The sequence below is a fragment of the Corapipo altera genome, unplaced genomic scaffold (assembly GCF_003945725.1).
Source record: "Corapipo altera isolate COAL_440 unplaced genomic scaffold, ASM394572v1 60703, whole genome shotgun sequence".
Lineage (NCBI taxonomy): Eukaryota > Metazoa > Chordata > Aves > Passeriformes > Pipridae > Corapipo > Corapipo altera.
The window spans coordinates 41937-62520 of NW_020885163.1; the positions used below are offsets into that span (position 1 = coordinate 41937).

General features: G+C 53.1%; 2 protein-coding genes across 2 annotated transcripts; one reads left to right on the forward strand and one right to left on the reverse strand.

Moving 5' to 3' along the window:
• Positions 1 to 3430: 3430 nt before the first annotated feature.
• LOC113940025 (olfactory receptor 14J1-like) lies at positions 3431 to 8234 on the forward strand. Its single transcript, XM_027631079.1, has 3 exons — positions 3431 to 4341; positions 6286 to 6348; positions 8228 to 8234. The coding sequence occupies exons 1-3, from the start codon at positions 3431 to 3433 to the stop codon at positions 8232 to 8234; spliced, it is 981 nt and encodes a 326-aa protein (XP_027486880.1).
• A 4665-nt stretch (positions 8235 to 12899) lies between these two features.
• On the reverse strand, positions 12900 to 13824 carry LOC113940023 (olfactory receptor 14C36-like). The gene has a single exon (XM_027631077.1). The coding sequence runs from the start codon at positions 13807 to 13809 to the stop codon at positions 13018 to 13020; it is 792 nt and encodes a 263-aa protein (XP_027486878.1). The 5' UTR covers positions 13810 to 13824; the 3' UTR covers positions 12900 to 13017.
• Between the last annotated feature and the right edge of the window lie 6760 nt (positions 13825 to 20584).

Here is a 20584-nt window from a genome sequence, read left to right on the forward strand (position 1 = left end):
GTTTTGTTTTTTAAATTTGAAGAACAGGTTTGAGATGAAAAAAAAAAAAAAGGAATTTGATGAAGAGGCTTTAACAAATTATCCAAAAAAGAAAAATGGGTCGTTTATATATAGATAAGTGAAAGGGGAAGGAATAATGAGACAACATTATATAAAAGGAAACATTTTAACAATTGATAACAGTCAGCTGACATAACTGTTTAACTATAAATTGGTATGGTAAAATAAGGAAACTTCTTAATTCTTCCACTGAAAGCTGGCCTTTGTGTCCCTGCAGGGCTGGGATTCACTCACTGCCCCAGAGGCCCCCAATGTGTCTGAGAAGCCCTGGGTGGTGCCTGTCACACAACGGCTGGGAATGGGGACAGGGTCCCTGCACAGGCCCTGTGCTGTCCATGGCAGGTACTGCACTTGTGCTGCAGAGCCCTGGCACCTCCCCTGGCACTACAGGACCCTCTTTGGCTGTTCAATCCAGGCTCAGCTGCCTTGAATTAGGTTCAGCAGTGAAGGGATGTCCAGGAGACAACGGCCATTGTACTGTGAGAACATGTAGAAAATACCCTGATAAAGAACAGGAGAGAGACCTCTCTCCCTGTGCCACCTGACTCCATTTGGTCACCTGAGCACCTCTAGGGGCTGCCCTGGACAGAAGGAACAGTGACAGGTTCCCCTGTCCTACATGTGGGCCCCTTCTGCCACTGAAGTTGGCCAAAGCAATGTCCCAGCAGCCTCCAAGAAGATCCCACAGCTGCTGCCCTGTCCCTAGGAACTGCTCCATTGGAGCCTGCAGTTCCCAGCAGGAATCTCTGTCACCTCTGGCCCCTCAGAAGGAACCAGGGCTTTGTGTCCCAGCAGGTCACTCCTGGATTTGGTCTTCATTCATTCCCATGGGAGCTGGGACAAGGAGTCACCTGCAGGTGCCTGTTTTGGGTCCACTGAAGTGGGGCAGAAGGAATCCCAGCCCATGGGGGTTGTGGAGGGAGCTGAGTGTCCTTCTGGCCCCAGGTCTGCAGAGCCACAAGGAGACACCTCTGTTGACTCAGCTGAGTCCCTTCCCTCAGTGCAGGTGAAGGAGATCCCTCCTGGGCATTGTCTGGGTTTCCTGTCTAATGATGGGACATTAAAAGGGGACTCTTGAACTTTGTGTCTGTTTGGAGAAATGACAGTGCTGAAAGAAGTGTCTGTGCCCAGCTGAGAGAAGGAACATCATTATTTCCTTCAGCTGTGTACCAGCAGGTTCCCCTGGAGCCCCAGGGACAGCTGGAGGGAGCCCAGAGGGGCAGAGAAAGGGCTGCCTGGGGCTGTTGCTGTGCTGCTGAGCTGGGCTGGGCTCCTGGCACACAGGGAGCTCCTGGCAAGCAAGAAGAGCTTCAAAGAGACAGCTCTGCTGGTGAGCAGCTTCTCTGCACAGCCCAGCAGGGCTGAGGGCACTGCCTGCAGCACCCAGGGCACAGGAGAGAAGGCAGAGAGAGGAGAGGCAGCCTGGGCTAGGAGGTGACTGAGCTCTCACTGCTGGAGAAACCTTCCCAGGATTTAAATGAAGAATTCTCTGGCTGTAGGAAAGTTCAACTTGCCTTCCTGGAGGCATCTCCTAAAGCTGGCACATCCCACAGCTTCCAGGATCTTTCAGCAGGACTCTCCCAGTTGCTGCAGTGCAGGGGAAGTGGCCACATGGCAGAGCAGGGCAGGAGCTGCAGGCAGCAAGGGCAGACAGGAGAAGTGAGCAGGAGGTTCAAGGGATCCTGGGGTGGGAGGACAGGGCAGAGCTACTCAGGGCAGGAACCTTCCCAGTCCTTTGCCACAGTCAGGCTGTGGCTGCAGAGCAGTGCAGGTGAGTTCCTGCAAGTGCCTCTGCCAGCTGCCAAATGGCAGCAGTGGCAGGAGCTGTCAGGATGGCTCTGCTGGATTTGCTGGGGTGCAGCAGAAGCTGCTGCAGAGCAGGATTTGCTGTGCCCCATCAGAGGCCCAGGGCAAGAAGGTTCCCTGTGGCAGGGCTGGCTGTGGGGTGGGAAGGTGGGGGTGCAGCCAGGGGTGCCCAGGGCTGTGGTGCAGAGCAGGGTCCTGCCCCCAGGGCTCTGTGTGCTGGAGCAGGGACTCTGCTGCCTGCCAGGCTCAGCTCTCAGCCCGGCCAAGGAGCTGCCACAGCCCTGCAGGGAGAAGGGGTGGGTGGAAGGAGTGACCCCTCAGGGCTGGGCAGGGCTGGGCAGGGCCCTTCAGCTGCAGGCTCAGGGCTCCTCACAGCTTCAGCTCCACCTCCTGCCATTTCCAAGGGCCCTTCTCAGGAAGCACATCCCCCCAGAACACCTCCCCCTTCCCAGCCACCGCAGGCTGTCTGGGATCTGCTCTGCAGCCCCTGCCCAGGCACAGCTGCCCCTGGGCACTGGGCTGGGGATGGCTCTGGCAGCACTGGCAGGGAGCTGAGCTGAGCACAGGGAGGGGCTGCTGGCAGGAACAGCTCCTCACCCAGAGACAGGCAGGGAGGGAGAGGGAGCTGCTGCCAGAAGTGCTGGGCAGGGGGATGTGGGCCCCTCCCTGCTGTCCCTGTGGCACAGACCCCTTCCCTGAGCAGCTCCTCCCTGGGCTCCTTTCCCAGCCTAAGCAGAGCCTGTGCCCTCAGGCCCACGGGGGCTGGGCTGTGCATTGCCCTGCAGTATCTCTGCCATAGTATCTCTGTGCTGCACAGGTTCCCCATGGAGAAAACTCCTCAGTGCTAAATCCATGGAAATGCTCTGGGCAGCTGCAATCAGCATTTCGTGTCTCACTCTGGGAGGGGAGAGATTAAAAGGTGAGGAGTGTGCCAGTCTGTTCTTTGGACATGGGTTCCTGGATCTCTCTGCAGTTTCTCTGTAGGGGAACAGTTGAGTGTGATGCTCCTCCAGCTCCAAGCTGCCAGTACAGGGCAGCTGAGCACAGGACTGATGGGCAGAGCAGTTCTTCTCTCTGCACTAAGGGACCGTCCCTGTGCCCCTCAGAACCCACAAGACTTGGCCTGCAGTGCAATGGAAATGTCAGGGATTTCAAATATCCACAACCACTCCTAAATGTGGCAGGTGCAACTGGGTGAACAAATACGAAGAATTCCCTCAGGTCAGTCCTTCATTTGGGCAAATTGCAAAGAGCAAAGCTGAGCACCTCTTTGGTGTATCACGAATATATTTAATTTGAGATCACCCTGCGTTCCAAGTTCCCTCTCCCAGCAGAGCAAGAAGGAGTCCTTGGGAGCACATCACAGAGTTACTGCTTCCAACAGTCCCCTCAGACAGCAAAAGCCAGAGCTCAGGGGAGGGAGCTGCAGGAAGGTCTGAGTGAGGAGCAAGGGCCTGAGAGTGGGGTGGCTGTGAGATGTGTAATGTTTGGCTGCAGAAGCCTGGTCTAACTCAGCAGTGACTTTTCCTCCTCAACAGATCAAAAGACCCTGGAGAAGGAGCAAATGTCCAACAGCAGTTCCATGCCCCAGTTCCTCCTCCTGGCATTTGCAGACAGGAGGGAGCTGCAGCTCCTGCACTTCTGGCTCTTCCTGGCCATCTCCCTGGCTGCCCTCCTGGCCAACGGCCTCATCCTCAGCGCCGTAGCCTGCGACCACCACCTGCACACCCCCATGGGCTTCTTCCTGCTAAACCTTTCCCTCACAGACCTGGGCTGCATCTGCACCACTGTCCCCAAAGCCATGCACAATTCCCTCTGGGACATCACAACCATCTCCTACATGGGATGTGTTGCACAGGCCTTTTTCTTTGTCTTCTTCATGTTAGCAGAGTATTTCCTCCTCACCATCATGTGCTACGACCGCTACGTTGCCATCTGCAAACCCCTGCACTACGGGACCCTCCTGGGCAGCAGAGCTTGTGCCCACATGGCAGCAGCTGCCTGGGCTGCTGGCTTTCTCTATTCTCTGCTGCACACAGCCAATACATTTTCCCTGCCCCTGTGCCAGGGCAATGCCCTGGGCCAGTTCTTCTGTGAAATCCCACACATCCTCAAGCTCTCCTGCTCACACTCAGGCTACCTCAGGGAAACTGGGCTCATTGTGGTTAGTGCCTGTTTAGTGTTCAGTTGTTTCATTTTCATTGTTTTCTCCTATGTGCAGATCTTCAGGGCTGTGCTGAGGATCCCCTCTCAGCAGGGGCGGCACAAAGCCTTTTCCACCTGCCTCCCTCACCTGGCCGTGGTCTCCCTGTTACTCAGCACTGGCACATTTTCCAACCTCAAGCCCCCCTCCATCTCCTCCCCATCCTTAGATCTGATTGTGTCTGTTCTGTACTCGGTGGTGCCTCCAGCACTGAACCCCCTCATCTACAGCCTCAGGAACCAGGAGCTCAAGGATGCCATATGGAAAATGATGACTGGATGCTTTTCAGGAGCAATAACCTGTCTCATTTCTTCTGCAGAAAACTCATTGTGAAACCCTTTACTGGCCCAGCCTACCTTCTAAAGCTTTTGAGAATGGCAGTGTGGGGAGGTCCTACATTTTTTCTTCTTTTAATGTTGTTAACACAGATGTTTTTCCTTCATCTCATACCTCAACTCATAATTCACTCTCTACCTCTTTATTTTGACCCACAATTGTGTAAATGAGGCATCATTCTCTGTGTGCATTTAAAAATAATAAAAGTTCCTGCAGCAACTTCTTTGTCAAACATCCTGCCTTTGTTATTCTGTACATGAGGAATCACAGTATCTGAGTAGAATAAAGGACTCGAATTCTTTTTTCCAGATTCTTCCTCCAAGAACTTCCCTGAAGCTGGAGGGCAGTGCCTGTGTGCAGAGGAGAAGGGGTAAAGAGTCCTGGCACAGGAGCACTGCCAGGGAGCAGCAGCTCTTGGCCTTTTCAGAGATGCTCTTTTCCCACTGCCTCCCTCTCCTTCCTGCTCCTTGCCCAAGGCCTGAGTGCTCTGGCAGCTCAGTCCCTGCTGGGTGTCAGTCCTGTGACCATGGGCAGGGACAGGCCCTGGGCACTGCTGGCACAGAGCTGGGCTCCTTAACATCATTTCCATCACGAAAGGGGATCCCCCTGGGCAGTTCCTGAAGACTTTGTTCTTTTTGAAAGCTTGGTGTAAAGAACAAGGCCAAGGAATAGACTCTCCAAAGTCTCATTGCTTTGCTTGTTTCCCCATTCAGTCCCTGCAGTGAGATCAGCGACTCACTGGGGTACTTGAGGGACTGAGGGCTGGCTCAGATGTTCTGTGCTGGTGGCCAGTGGCAAATGGTCTCCAAGTCACCTGCCTGGGGCTCTGCAGCTTGTGAGGGCTCTGATGGCAGGTGAGGACTTGTCTGTGGGAAATCAGGAAGTGCAGGAGAGCACAGAGGATCTGCAGGGACAGCCTGTCCCATGCAGTCATCAGGGAATGGAGCCCTGGAGCAGAATCCTGCCCAGGGTGGAGTTACCAGAGATCAAGTACTAAATCTGCCTGTGAACTGGTAAAGGAGAGTTCTGTAACCCCAGGAGATGCAGCAGGAACAGAGAAAGGACTCTGGCCAGTGACTTCTCTGACCCACAGTGAACTCCCCTTGTGCCTCCCCAGCTCAGGGAGGGCTGGACCAGAGCCAGGGGTGGGCTTTCCAGGAGGGTGTCCTGAAGAACTCTCCAGTCCACAGGCTGCATGGAGTGGAGCCCTGCCCTTTGTGCCCATGGTCCTGCCCAGCCTTATTCTTGGCTGCTGAGCTTTCCAGGAATATGGCAGAGGGAGGAGAGGAGTGATCCCGATCCTGCTGGGTCTGCTCCCCACCCTGACCAGCATGGCCAGTGCAGGGTCAGCCCAGGGTGCCACAGCCCCTCCCTGTGCAGAGCAGCACCTCCAGCTCAGGGCTCTGCAACTGGCCAAGGCAGCCTGGACACACTGACCTGGGCAAAGGGATGTCCCTGCAGAAGAGCAAGGGAGCATTTCTGGGCCTGCAGAGAGGAATCCTTGACACAGACAAACCTCTTTCTGCAGCCCCCCCTGGGGACAGGCTGCTCTGTCCCTGGGCCAGGACTCTGGGCTGGGCTGGGCAGAGGGGCTGGCACTGAGGGGCACAGTCAGGCTGTGCTGGGCATCTCCTGCAGGTGACACCAGGGCTCCTGCAGTTTCCCTGACCTCCATTTCCTCCTGCCATGCTGAGTGTCCAGCCCCTGAGCTGATGGGGATGTTGAGACTTCTCTCTGTGCCCCAGGAGCTGCTGTGTCCTTCAGAGGGGCTGGGGCTGTGGGGGGAGTGCCCAGAGCTCTGCAGCCCCCTGGGCTGGGCACTGCTGTGGGGCCAGACCAGGCTGGGCTGCTCCACCAGTTGACCTCTATAATGAAATCCCTTCTAATATTCTCCTGAAGAATCATGAGAATATGTGTTGTGTCCTGAGCACTAAACTGGAACTGTGGGATATTGAAAAGGTTGTGGTGTCAGGGATACTGAGAAGGATAGGCAGTGTCACTGGGAGACCTCTCCCAAACCCTTGGAAAGGCCAGAGCCATCCCAGAGCTTCCTGGGGCCTTGGCAAAGGCAGACATGGAAGCAGTCTGCAAACAGGGCAGCAAAGAGGTTGGCAGAGTTCCAGACTGCTCAGGCTGCAAAGGGGATAGGGCAAGTCCTCCTGCAGCCATTCCCAGGCATGGGAAGGACAAGGCAGGGATTGCAGAACCCCTGTGGGAGGGTAAAGAAGCCAAACAAACACAGAATCACAGAATATGCTGAGCTGGAAGGGACCCATAAGGATCATCCAGTCCAACCCAACTCTTCCATTGCCATCTGCCCCCACCCCAGCAGGCTCTGGAGCAAAGCACGGCTGAGGTCCAGCCCAGCTCTGCTCTGACAGAAAGAACCTGCAGTCAAGGAGAGGAAGAGGACAAAGTCTTGTTCAACCAGCCTGAGGAATAAATGGGCTCAATGACCTCCTGTATTCCTGGGCACTTGAATGACCTCGTGTCTCAGGTTTGGTAGCAGGGAGGGGGCTGCGGTTTCCCTTAGGGAAGAGGAGATCAAGAGTTGACTCTGTCAGAGAGAGCCAGTTTCAGGTGGCTCCAAAATGGAGCAGCCAGTGCCCAAAGCTGAGCCAAAAAGCAATTCCAGAGGCACCTCTGTGATAACCCTTTGGAGAAAGGATAAAATCCAGGGTGTTGTAACCCAGAGAGGAGTGAGAGAAATGTGGGAGAAACAACCTTGCAGGCACCGAGGGCAGTGGAGAAGAAGGAGGAGTGAGAGAGAGCCTTGGTGGGCACCTGGCAGCCAAAAGCCAAGCCCCCAGCCCTGAGAGCCACAGCTGAGCCCAGCACAAAAGCTCCTTTAGGTCTGGAGGTTCTTTGCAGCAGTTTTTTAGCAGAGCTGCCAGATGGGCCATCAAAGGGGATGCTCAGCTGGGTCTGAAACCTGTGTGATCCTTGTCAGCCTTGGCTCTGTAGGAAAGAACTATAGAATCCTAAATAGTTTGAGTCAGATGGGACCTTTATAGGTCATCTAGTCCAACCCCCCTGCAATGAACGTTCAACTAGATCACGGTTCTCGCAGCCCTTTCTAACCTGGCCTTGAATGTTTCCAAGGGTGGGGCATCTATGACTTCTCTGGGCAACCTGTGCCAGTGTTTCACCACCCTCGGTGTAAAAATTTCTTCCTTATATCTAGTTCAACTCTGCTCTTTTTTAGTTGAAAACCACTATCACTTGTCTTATTACAACTAGCTCTGTCCCCATCCTTCTTATAAGTGATGCCAATTTTATGCCCCCAACAAGGCACAAAGGGAGAAACTGCTCAGAGACAAAGTTTGTAGCCTTTAAGCAGGAGGTACTTTATTCTTGGCGTGCTGGGAAGCGGCCAGGTGTCCCTGGGAAACAGCTTCGGTCCAGCAACTCGCAGCTGGGCTTTTTATACAATTTTTGGCAAGTAGTTGCATAATACAATATGAATAGTCATGATATTGCAACATACATTTTTAATATTCATAGCAGGTGGAGTTTAGGCGGAGTTAAAGGTGTGGTCTTCAATTTGAGGAGAATCTGGGAGGGTCGTTCCTGTTCTTCATCCTTATGGGCCCCCGGCCCAGTCTCCATCCTCTTCATGAACTTTGTGAATTTTCCTTGGCTACCTTTCTAGCGTATCTGGCAGAAGTTCCTGATATCTTGGCAAGGTGTACCTATGTTTTGACTCACTTTCCTTCTCTATCAGTCCTTGTTTTCCTTCTTTATACTTAATTTAGCCTCCTAGTTCTTTCTGTTTTCCTGAGTACATATGCTTCTGTTCTCCTGTGTCACTGTGTTCTGCAGACCTTAATGAATTATTGCCTCTGCTGTTTCTAAGACCAAGTTTTCTGTGCCTTTGCTTAGAATCTATATTCTGAATTTAACCCTCTACTTTTCGTATTGCTATATTACATTTGCTTTCTAGGCCTTGCCTGGCTTCATAAGTATGATCTCAGGAGCTCCTGACAAGCCTTGACCAAACCAGCTGAGCAATGAAGAGTCCCTGGACTGGACCAGGGGTGTGGTGAATAATACAGGTGGGAACAATCCAGAGTGGAACAGCTGGGGAACACAGGATAATCAGTCATCCCCTGAAAGCCTTGGAACATTCCCTGCCTGAATCACAGCCCAAATGGAACAGTTTGGATGCAATTCCCAAATATTTTGGGAATTCCAGTCATTCCTGACATGAGGATGGAAATTCAGCAGATAACTAAAGCCAGTCACCTTGTGAACCCAAAACCAGCAGGGCTGAGGGAGGCCCTGGCAGCTCCCCAGCACCTCCCTCTCAGTGGGACACCTCTGGCAGCCTCTCCCAGCTCGGGAACCCTCCAGTTTGCAACACTCCAAAGACCCTCGCTGATGCCCAGGACAATTCTGATCCCCCTCAACAAACACTCCTCCAGCTCTGACCCTTGTCTGTTGGCAAACACAAAGGGATTTGTGGCAGTGTTTCCCGACAACAAGGAGAATTTTGGAGAAGGACCTTTACACACCCATTGATTGCTGTGTCCACACATCTCTGTCTGGGTGTGGGTGTGAATTGACTGTGGGATGAATTTTGTTGTTGTGAATCTATAATTCAGTCACTGTTAAAATGGTAGCAAATGCTGTTGAATCACTTGATAACTGTTCAACTGGTCAATGATTAAATGCTACTAATCTCTTTTGTCCCCTTTTCTTTGGATCCAAATCCTTTGTACCCTGACCCTCTTGCATCCCAAGGCTCTGTGTAAATCATTCCCTTTTAAAAAAAAATATAGTTTTCATGACATCCACTTTAAAATCTTCCTGCTTAGCTAAACTACAAAACAACTCTAATTAGTTGTTGATGTCTTGAAGACATGAAGACAATTAAAGGAAGGGAAATAATTTGTTTTTCAGTGTTTAATGAGCCTCACGGTGTGTTTGGAGCTGCATCAGCTGTCAGTGCAAGATGGGCCATGTCAGAACTGGTGAGGCTGGGGGGTGAGGAGCAAGGTTGATCATACAGGGTCAGTGTGGATCTCCTCAGGAGACACTCAGCATCAAGATCACTTGGAGAACACCTCTATCACCTCTTCTCTGAACTAAAAAATATCTATCAATGAATTAAAACAAAAAAAGTACAAATTTGAAGACTTGTTTTGAAATTACCTTGAAGACAATTAAAGGAAGACAAAGAGATCCTGAGGGATTTCTGGATTTTAATGAGCCCCACGGTGTGTTTGCAGCCCAACCCATCATCCTGAGGTACTGAGAGAAGACTGAAGAAGCTACTCAAGAAGCCAGAAGCCAAACTCCAAGTGCCTTGAAGCATTGCTGGGCCCCACTGAGGGCAGGCACTGACAAAGCCTCCCCAGGGACTCCTTGGAGCAGCTCCTTGGAGGCCAGGAGTGCAGGCAGACAAAGGCTCTGGGCAGGCCCCTGCAATGCTGAGCAAAGCCTGCCTTGGTTTTGTGCAGCACAAAGGCCAAGGCCTGAGCCCCAGGTCCTGGCCCAGCAGATCCTGTCCCTCCCGGCTGGCTCAGGGCTGTTTGGGGGGCACTGGGATGGGAGGGGGAGGAACAACGAAGGCCAAAACCTGGGCAACCCCTGCCAGGCTCCTGAGGGAGGGGCGAGGCAGAAACCAAGTGCAGAACCTGCAAGGCAAGTTGCTTGTGGTGGCCTGAGTGGCAGAGGCAGCTGCCAGAGGCAAGGGGACAAAGGCCTGGGTGCCTTTGGGCCTTGCAGCCCTGCCAGAGCCCTTGGCCATCTCTCCTGCAGGCTGGCCTGCCCTGGCCCTGCTGCTGCTCTGGCCTTGCAGGCTTCACACACCCCTCCTGCTTTCCCACCCCCCCTGCCAGCAGCATTTCTAGACCCTCCCTGATGTCTCTGCACCAACTCTGGCTGTTCCCTGGAACACAAAGCCATGGGCTGATCCTGACTCCCTCTGGGTGACCTCTTGCACCACAAAGGTCCCCATTGAGTGATATTTCTTTTTTTTCACCTTCAGTCCCAACCTTCCATGCTACTTTTTGTGGATATTTCATTCTATTTCCAATATGGAGAAAAGCTCCATCCTGTCAGATCTCCTCTAGACCCTCTCCAATTCTTCCTCATTCCTCCAGAATAGGGAACCTCACAGACAGATAGACCGGTCCAGATGTGGTGACCCCAGGGATGAGTCCAGGGGAGTCACAACTCCCTTGTCTGGGTGCCCACACTCCCCTTAAGGCAGCCCCATGTGCAGTTGGCCTTAAATCAAGGGGCCATTCTGATTCTTTGTAACGTCACGGAATCAAGTGGCACCGTGACACTGCAGGGCCTCATGGAACCAAAGGAATGCAGGGACACTGTGGAATCTCATGGAACCAAGGGACCATTGTGACAGCAGGGTCTCTTTGTAACAAAAGGAACCCTGAGACATCTCAGAACCTCTTGGAACCAAGGGGCCATAGTGACACTGAAGAGTCTCATGGCACCCACTGTGCCTCCCCAGAACTCCATGGAATCAAGCAGAGCCGCTGCCTCCCCCGCCGCCGCACGGACCAGAGTCTCCGGCTCTGCCCCGCTTGGACACCTCTGGAGTCAACGTGTTCTTGGGCAGCACAGTTTAGACCAGAGGGTTTCCCAGATTTTGCTTTGCCCTCTCTTTCCCCTGGTTTTGATTTTTGTTCTTTGTTCGTTCAGGGGGGAAAAGGGGGAAGGGAGGCACGCGTTGATCCCTCTTTTTATCTGCTAACAAAAGGGAGTTGGGGCAAGGGGGAGAGAGGAGGCAATTTCTGTCTCTGCTGTTGCTTTGAACTTTCTGTTGGTATTGCTGGTTTTGCTGCTATATTTCTTGTAAGTAAACTGTTATATTTTTCACTTACACCTCCTTGTATTTTGTCTCCCTGTATTGGTGGGGAATAAAAGGGGAGTGAGTTCATCTTATTGGAGTTCCTGCCCCAATATGTGTCTTTAAACCAGGACAGGTTGCTCAAGGGCTCCCTGAAATTTCACATCATTCACAAAGGACTTGAATATACATTTTGTCCCATTGTACAGAGAGATAATAAAGACATTCTACAGTGGTGTTCAAGGGCTGGTCACTGAGGGATTTCACCAGGAAGTTGCTGCCAAGAGGACTTTGTACCATGGATTTTATTTCACATTCTTCATTCAGCCAACTTCCCACCCACCACACCTTCCTCTTCTTCAGTCCAGCTCTCACCAATCTGACTCTAAGAGACCACAGGAGACCATGTCAAGGGCCTTGATAAAGTCTGGACACACGACATCCCCTTCTTTTCCCTCCCACAGGAGTTCTGCAATCCCTGCCTTGTCCTTCCCATGCCTGGGAATGGCTGCAGGAGGACTTGCCCTATCCCCTTTGCAGCCTGAGCAGTCTGGAACTCTGCCAACCTCTTTGCTACCCTGTTTGCAGACTGCTGCCATGCCTGCCTTTGCCAAGGCCCCAGGAAGCTCTGGGATGGCTCTGGCCTTTCCAAGGGTTTGGGAGAGGTCTCCCAGTGACACTGCCCAGCCTTCTCAATATCCCTGACACCAAAACCTTTTCCATAGCCCACACTTCCAGAGGAGTGCCCAGGACACAACACAGGTTGTCATGGCGGTTCTGGAGAATTAGAAGGGATTTCTTCCTCCAGGCCCACCCCTCCAACTGGATTTGAGTGCAGTTGAAAGGTTTCCTCAGCATTTTCCCCAGTGCCTCCCTGCCCTGAAGGTTTCTGGCCATCAGGCTGGAGCTGAGGGGGTTGGGCAGGTGCCTGAGGAGGGGGTAGAACAAGGGCTGTGTCCAACTGTACCAGGAGGGCTGTGCTGGGCAAGGAGGAGGAGGCTGCAGAAAACAGTGGCACTGGGGAGGTGAGAGGAGCAGGGGGAGAGATCTTGTGCCTGCCCACTCTGGGCAGGAGCTGCCCCAGGATGGCAGCTCTGAAGCACTCACAGGATGGCCCTGTGAACAGAAAGGGGGAAGCTGGTTCTAAAAATGGAACCTGGAAAGCAGAGAGCAGGAGTGTCATGGTGTCACTGCAGGAGAGTTCCAGCCCTGGAGCAAGGTCACAGAAGAAGTGACCCAGTCCATATACTGCCCTCAGAAGATCCCACAGCATCCTGGAGATGTTGTAAGGGAGCCCAGCTCTGCTTCACAAGTTCCCAGGGCCTGTCCCTGCCTGTGCTCCAAGGGCTTCCAGCCCCCAGGACTGTGCTCAGAGAGCACTCAGGTCTTACAGCGAGAAAGGTGCTCAGGAGGACAGTGTGGAAGTGGCAAGAGAGCAGCTCTGCAAAGATCAAGCACTGCTGCTCCCTGGCAGTGCTGCTGGGCTGGGATTAGTGCTCCCTTCCCGTTTGCAAAGACACCCTGTCCTGCAGTGTGCTGCCCTTTAGGAACATCTAAGAAGAAGGGTCTTGGACAAAGAAGGCACTGCTAGGTCCTTTATTTTGTTTAAATAGTCAGACAGCACAATTCATCATTTACACATCTCTGGGTAAAATTCAATGGGTAGACACTAAATTAGAAGGTAGATGCATAATAATATTTAATTTCACAGAAAATTATTGCAAGAAGAACCAGATGACCTCCACGAAAATCCTGAGAAGGAAGGCTGGGCCATTAAGGAGTCCCATTCTGAATGCTACACACCAGAAAATTGGCACTTTATTGCTCCTGAAAAGCATCCAGTCATTATCTTCCTCAGGGCATTCTTGAGGTCCTGGTTCCTGAGGCTGTAGATGAAGGGGTTCAATGCTGGAGACACCACTGAGTACAGAACTGACAGAGCCAGGTCCAGGGATGGGGAGGAGATGGAGGGGGGCTTCAGGTAGGCAAATGTGCCAGTGCTGACAAAGATTGAGACCACGGCCAGGTGAGGGAGGCAGGTGGAAAAGGCTTTGTGCCGCCCCTGCTGAGAGGGGATCCTCAGCACAGCCCTGAAGATCTGCACATAGGAGAAAACAATGAAAATGAAACAACCAAACCCTAAACAGGCACTAAACATAAAAATCACAAGTTTTCTGAGGTAGCCTGAGTGTGAGCAGGAGAGCTTGAGGATGTGGGGGATTTCACAGAAGAACTGGCCCAGGGCATTGCCCTGGCACAGGGGCAGGGAAAACGTATTGGCTGTGTGCAGCAGAGAATAGAGAAAGCCAGTGGCCCAGGCAGCTGCTGCCATGTGGGCACAAGCTCTGCTGCCCAGGAGGGTCCCGTAGTGCAGGGGTTTGCAGATGGCAACGTAGCGGTCGTAGCACATGATGGTGAGGAGGAAATACTCTGCTGAGATGAAGAATAGAAAGAAAAAGGCCTGTGCAACACATCCCATGTAGGAGATGGTTGTGGTGTCCCAGAGGGAATTGTGCATGGCTTTGGGGACAGTGGTGCAGATGCAGCCCAGGTCTGTGAGGGAGAGGTTGAGCAGGAAGAAGCCCATGGGGGTGTGCAGGTGATGGTCACAGGCTACGGCGCTGAGGATGAGGCCGTTGGCCAGGAGGGCAGCCAGGGAGATGGCCAGGAAGAGCCAGAAGTGCAAGAACTGCAGTTCCCGCCTGTCTGTCAATGCCAGGAGGAGGAACTGGGGCCATGGAGCTGTTGTTGGACATTTTCTACTTCTGGACATGGGGACCTGTTCAAGGAGGAAAGTACAGTGATTGTGCAGGGCAGACTTCTCAGTGAAAAGCCAAAGCCCTTTCTCGGAGGCCCATCCCTGCTCCTCAACACCTCCCCCTTGACCATGACCAGGTGACCTTCCTTCCCTGTGGTTGCTGGAGCCCTGATTGCTGCTGGCCAAGTGCTCCGTGAGGAGCAGGACCTTGGCCTGCAGGACACTGGGCAGTCAGCCCTGCTCCCCCCAGTCAGGGCACGGGAACATGAGGGCAGGGCCAGTCCTGGGGAGTGAACTTGGACAAAGAATCTGCTCCTAAGGCAGAGCAGCTTGTCAGCAACAGCACTGTTGTGCTGCACATGTGCCAGGGTGCAGGAAGGGGGATGGCAGAAGGCAGAGGGAGAGATTCTGCTGCACTGCGGGAGAACAGAGAGGCCTGTGAGGCAGGAGGATTGTCTGAGGCCTAGTGCAGAGTGAGGGGAGCTGCTCTGTCCCTCTGTCCTGTGCCCAGCTGCCCTGCACTGGCACCTTTCTGAGACACAGTTCAAAGTTACACTCCTGTGTTCCCCTGGAGAGCAGAGGGACCCACGGCAGAGAAATGGGCTCCCCCCTTTCCCAAAGTCAGGCAGAGTCAGCTCATTCCCAGCCTCCCAGAGCCCAGAGCCCCACGGGACACAGAGAGCTGGGACACCTCCTTGCTGTGCTCAGCCCTGCGCAGGAGAAGCCCCAGGGGCTGGGCCTGATTCTGCAGCTCAACCTGCCATTCCCAGGGAGCCTGTCAGCAATAGCAGGAGCACCTGAGCAAGGCAAGGAGACAGCTGGGCCCCGAGGAAAGGCTTTTCCTTCCCAGCCCTGCACAGCCCCTCTCAGACAGCCCCAGGGCAGGACAGTTGCCCTCAGGTCCTGCTCAGCAGCAAATGGGCACAGGGCAGCAGAGATGCTCCTGCTCTAACCTGCACAGCTGAGTTTCCATTCCCACCAAGCTGAGCCAGGCAAACGTGCAAGCACAGATTCAGGAAAGCAGAGACTCAAGCAGAAAACCCTGCCCCTAATGTGCTTATGAAAAGTCCCCTCTGAAATGACCTGGGCATAGCCTGGAGCTGTGAGAAGCCCTGATGCATCATGTAAAACACTCTGCAAAGCAGCAGGACCCTGCTCCACCACAGTTTCCCCCTTCCACCCACAGCTTCTCCCCACAGCACCATCCGTAGCTCCCTGGGCAGGCTGAGGGTTGATCCTGCAGGCAAAGAGTTCCTTCCCTGCCACACAGAGCCCTGGGCTGCAGGACCCTGCTCTGCCCTGGGCACCCCTGGCTGCACTCCCCCCTTCACACCCTGCAGCTGTCCCTGAAAGGAGCCGTCCTGCCCTGTCCCTTTGATGGTGCCACAGGGAAGCCCTGCCCTGGAGCTCCTCCTGCTCCTCTGCAACAGAGGAACTGTGGGAGTCCTCCTAAAAGATCTTCCAGGCTGTGGAATATGCCAGCTTTGGGAGATTCCTCCAGGCACACAAGCAGCATTGTCCTGCGTGCACAGACTTACCACGGAGAGGCTGTGAAAATCTCTCCCCCACTGAAGTTTCAGCTCACTGTCTTTCCAATCCTGATTCCCTTGAACTTTTTCCTGCCTTACTCTCTTCCCCTCAGTGCCTGCAGACAGTGCCCTCAGCCCTGCTGGGCTGTGCAGAGAAGGTGCTCACCAGCAGAGCTCTCTCTTTGAGGCTCTTCTTGGTTGCCAGGAGCTACCTCTGTGCCCGGAGCCCGGTCCAGCTCAGCAGCACAGCAACAGCCCCAGGCAGCCCTTTCTCTGCCCCCTTGGGGTCCCTCCAGGTGTCCTTGGGGCTCCAGGGAACCTGCTGTGGAACAGGATGAAGGAAACAATGATGTTCCCTCCCTCAGCTGAGAGACACTTCTCTCCTGCCCTGTCAATCCTCCCATTAGAACAACAGGGAGGTCCAAGAATCCCCTGGTCATTGTCCATCTTTGGACAGGACACCCAGACAGGAGTGGGCAATGAGCTCAGTTCCTGCTGAGGAAAGGGATCCAGCCCCAGTCTATGGCTCCAGTCCTCAGCTTCCCCCACACACAGAGCACAACCCCACAGGAGGGGGGATTGCTCTTCCCTCACTTCAGGGCTGCACACAACAGACCCCTGCAGGGGAGCTCCTGTCTCAGCTCCTGTGGGAAGGGCTGGAGATGGAGGCCAGGGCAGAGCTGTTCACATGCAAAGACTTGGTGACACCTGAGGTGCCAGGGGTGCTCCAGGATACCTAGAGCTCCCTGCAAGCTCCAGTGGAGCAATGCTGAGAGACAGGGCAGCACCTGGGGGCAGGTTCTCTGAGGCTGCTGGGGAATCTTTTTGGCCAATGGAGATGAGATCAGATGCCCACACTTAGGGCAGTAGAAATTGCCCCTCTTATGTTCTGGGCAGCCTCTGCAGGCATCCATCTGATGCAATGGAGTCCTGTGGTCTGGGCAAAGCCAAGTTCCTCTCTGTGTTTCCCATGGGCAGGTTGATCAGAGCTCCTTGACTCTAAAGACAGGGGTGTCATGGACATCCCCACATGACCTAATCAAAGCCAGAGCAGTGACTCTGTTGAACTGCAAACACAGTCCTGGAGTGGTACCTGAGATTGCAAGGCTCTCCCACACAGGCACAGGTGGGTTCAGGGACACCCCTGGTCCCATATAGGAAAGCCATCCCCATTCAGAGAGAGGATCCTGGATTCCATGAAGCTGCACAGTCTCCAAGGGTTCCTTTCATTCCATGAGGTTCTGCAGTGTCACAATGGCCCTTTGATTCCATAAGATTTCAAAATGCTTCAGGGTTTTTTGGTTCCATGAGGCCCTGCCATGTCACAATGGCTTGTTGGTTTCATGAGGTTCCTCAGTGTGCCAGGATTCCTTTGGTTCCAAGAGCTTGGCAATGTCACAAAGGCCCCTTGGTTCCCTGATGTTCTGCAGTACCAAAATGATCCCTTGATTCCCCGAAGCTCCCAAGATTCTTTTGGTTCTAAGAGCTTGATACTGTCCCAATGGGCCCCTTATTCCAGGAGGTTCCACTATTTCCCATGTTTCCTTTGCTCCTATGAGGCCCCCAGTGTCACAATGGCCTGTTGGTTCCCTGAGTTTCCTCAGTGTCCCAGGATTCCTTTGGTTCCATGAGGCCCTGCAGCATCTCAGAGGCCACTTGGTTTCATCAGGTTCCAAAATCTCCTAGGGATTCTTTGGTTTCATAAGGTCCTGCCATGTCAAATGGCCCCTTGATTCCATGAGTCTCCGTGGTGTCCCAATGGACCCTTTGTTCCAGGAGGTTTTGCAGTGTCCCAAAGTTCCTTTAGTTCCAGGAGGCCAAACAGTGTCAAAACAGCCCCTCTATTCCCTGAGGTTCCACAGGGTCAAAGGTCCCACTAGTTCCATGAGGCCCCTCAGTGCCTCAATGGTCCTTTGGTTCCATGAGGCTCCACAAACTCCCAGGGATCCTTTGGTGCCATGAGGTTCCACAATGTCAAAAGGGACCCTTTGTTCCAGGAGGTTCCACACTTCCCCAGATTTCCTTTGCTTCCTTAAGGCCCTGCATTGTCACAGTGGCCTCTTGGTTCCGGTATAAATTGAGAAGCACGCAGCTCCCATGGTTGAGGTATTGAGGAAAAGTTTATTTTGGAGCCAGAAATTCTAAATACACTGCTAAAAATCAGGCTGCAGGTGAAAAGTATCTTGCAGACCTGAGTCCTGGTGCCTTTATAGCAACAACTTTTGCATGCCCATAACTTCCAGGCTGTGCTTTCCCTCTGTCCATTTATGGTCTCCCTGTGTCCCAAGAGGGGCCTCAGATGTGTCTGTGAGAACTTTCTCTCTTCTTGCAGCAGGGGAGTTCCCATGTGAAACGTGCTGCACTCAAACAGGCCAAGCAAGTGACGCCTCTCTGGGGTGGGGGACAATGGTTGAAATGTAAATCTGGGCAGGCCTGGCAGATGGATCCCAGCACACTCCCCAAACCCAGAAAGGCCAGGGCTCTGTGCTGACAACGGTGGACACAACCACTGGATGTCAGGAGACACACCCTGTGCCTGAGGGCATTGCCCAGAGCACCATCCTGGGCCTGGAAAAGCAAGCCCTGGGGCAACATGACAGCCCAGAAAGAACTGAGTTGGACAGCAGGACTCATTTCAAGAACAGCCTCATAGACAGCTGGGCCAGAGAGCTCAGGATGGAGTGGGTGTATCCTATTCCCCTTCACCCACCAGCCTCTGGGAAACCTGAGCAGCAAAATGGGCTGTTCAAACCCACAGTGAAAGCAAGAGCTGGGGGGACCTTCAAACATTGGGATCTGCATTTAGCAAAGGCCACCTGACCAGTCAGCACCCGAGGTCCCACCACCTTAGTTGGTTCCACCCAACCATAAGCCCTGCGTGTTGTCGATGGAGACAAAGTTCCTGTCGTGCATTTCAGAAGAGTACTGGGAAAGATGGTTTGGATTAGCCCTGCCTCAAGCAAAGGCAAACCCAGCTGTGGGACCTGGTTGTACTTGATGGGTGATGCAGAAAGATGGGGAGACACAATATGTACCTCAGGGGGATTGGATTTCAGGTGAGAACCATCTGTAATATTGCAAAGTACATATATATATATGTATATATTGGTTGGTGAATGACACTGCCATTGCACACTGTACACACCACGGACTGAACTAACTCAAAAAGCATTTTTTAAAGGGATGGTCAGTGACGACTAAAACAACACCTTTGTTTGTGTCGTTCTGTGTATCTATATATCTATATATAATACATATATATATATGCTTCTATGTATGTAGTGGTGTCATGGTTTGAGATAGCCCCAAAATCCAATTCCCTAGCTCCATTCCCCCTCCCACATCTCAACCCAATGTGAGATGGGTTTTTTTTTCCAGACAAAACACAACCAGACTCAGAATGGGGGAAAGGGAATATATTACAATGACTGTACAAATAAATACTATAACACATTATACACACGATCACAACTATCTCTACCATGACATATAGTATTTACAATGGATCAGATCTCCTCTCCCCTCCAAATAAAAGTCCAGGAGGGAAAGAAGGACAGATCCCTTCCAGTCCCAAAGCAGGAATCTCTTCTAAGGCAGCAGGTCTCCTCATCTCATGCATGCAGCAGTAACTGGATTGTTGTAGCTGGATCTCTGTTCAATACACACAAGGGGGTCTCCAAGCCCCTCGGCTCTCCTTCGGTCCAAGTGAAGGCCTCACCTGTGGGCTGCCAGCAGGGACCAGACTCGCGTCACCACAGGTATATCACGAAATGCAGGGGCATCTTCGTGAAAGTCCCTTCCTCAGGGGATTCAAATTCCCCTTTGCAGAGCTCCGTGCTCTGCCTCAAGGCAGTGGGGGGGGGGGGGGGGGTGAAGCCCTCCTCCACATTCCTCTCCGTCCTGGTCCAGCTTCCCAGGACGCTCTGAGCTTCCCAGTTCCTCTCTGCAAGTGCTGTAGCACTCCAAGGCTCTTTCAAGTAAGAGTCCATCATCTTCCTCCTTTCCAGGAGGTCTCAAAGGAGTTTGGGGGATCTGGTATCAGTTCTTACCCCCAGAACTCCGTAGTTCTGCTGCAGGCTTCTGCTGCTTCCTCCGGTTCAGTTCTTATCTGTCCTGGCTCTTAGCAGAGTCTCTGGACGCTGCCGCCGCTTCTGCTCTGTCTCTGCTCACTCAAGATGGAAAACATCTCCCAGCTCACAGCTACAGACACATAGTCCAGCTTAACACTGTTCCAAGTCTCTGTAGCCCCCATCTGGGGCTGGGGGGGGGGGCCCAGAGGCCCCGAGGGGCTCCAGGCCCCTTTCCTCGTGGCTCTACAACATGACTACTTCTTCAAACAACCAAACTACAACTCTTCTCTTCCGGTTGCTTGTGATATGTTTACATTTCTGCAGGAGCGCCCATTGGACAGGACTTCAAAACTTCCAGGGGTTTCCACCCCTGGGGGTTACCACTTTTCAACCTCTGGGGGAAAACAAGGTTCAAACCACTACAAGTGGAAATATGTGTGTATATATATATATATATAGATGATAATTGTAAATTTGAGCATGATGAAAAAAGGAATAGAATACAGGCATGGATAATGTCAGGTTTTGAATTTTACTCCCTTTTCCAACACTCTTTTGGAGGGATTGTCTCTTTAAAGACGAATTTTCCCCCTTTTCTGCCAGGGCCAGGCAGGGAGGGGAAGAAGGGGGAAAAAAAAAAGGTCTGGTGGAAAATGGACCTCTTTTTCTCTTGCCTGGACCCTGGGGGCTGGTGCCTGGAAAGTCCCCGTGGTGCCGTCCTGCCCCGGGGCCCTGCTGAGCTGGCTCAGCACCATGGCCGGGGAGAGCCCGAGAGTGACCCTGACCCCAGGAGTGACCCGGGATCGCTGCCGCTGCCCGGACACCGCAAGAGCCACATGGACCCTGCTACAGTGACACTGGACTCTGCTGCAGTGACACTGGACCCTGTGCGGTGACACTGGACCCTGTGCGGTGACACTGGACCCTGCTGCAGTGACACCAGCCCGGACCCTGTGCAGTGACACTGGACCCTGTGCAGTGACCCCGGACCTGCTGCAGTGACAC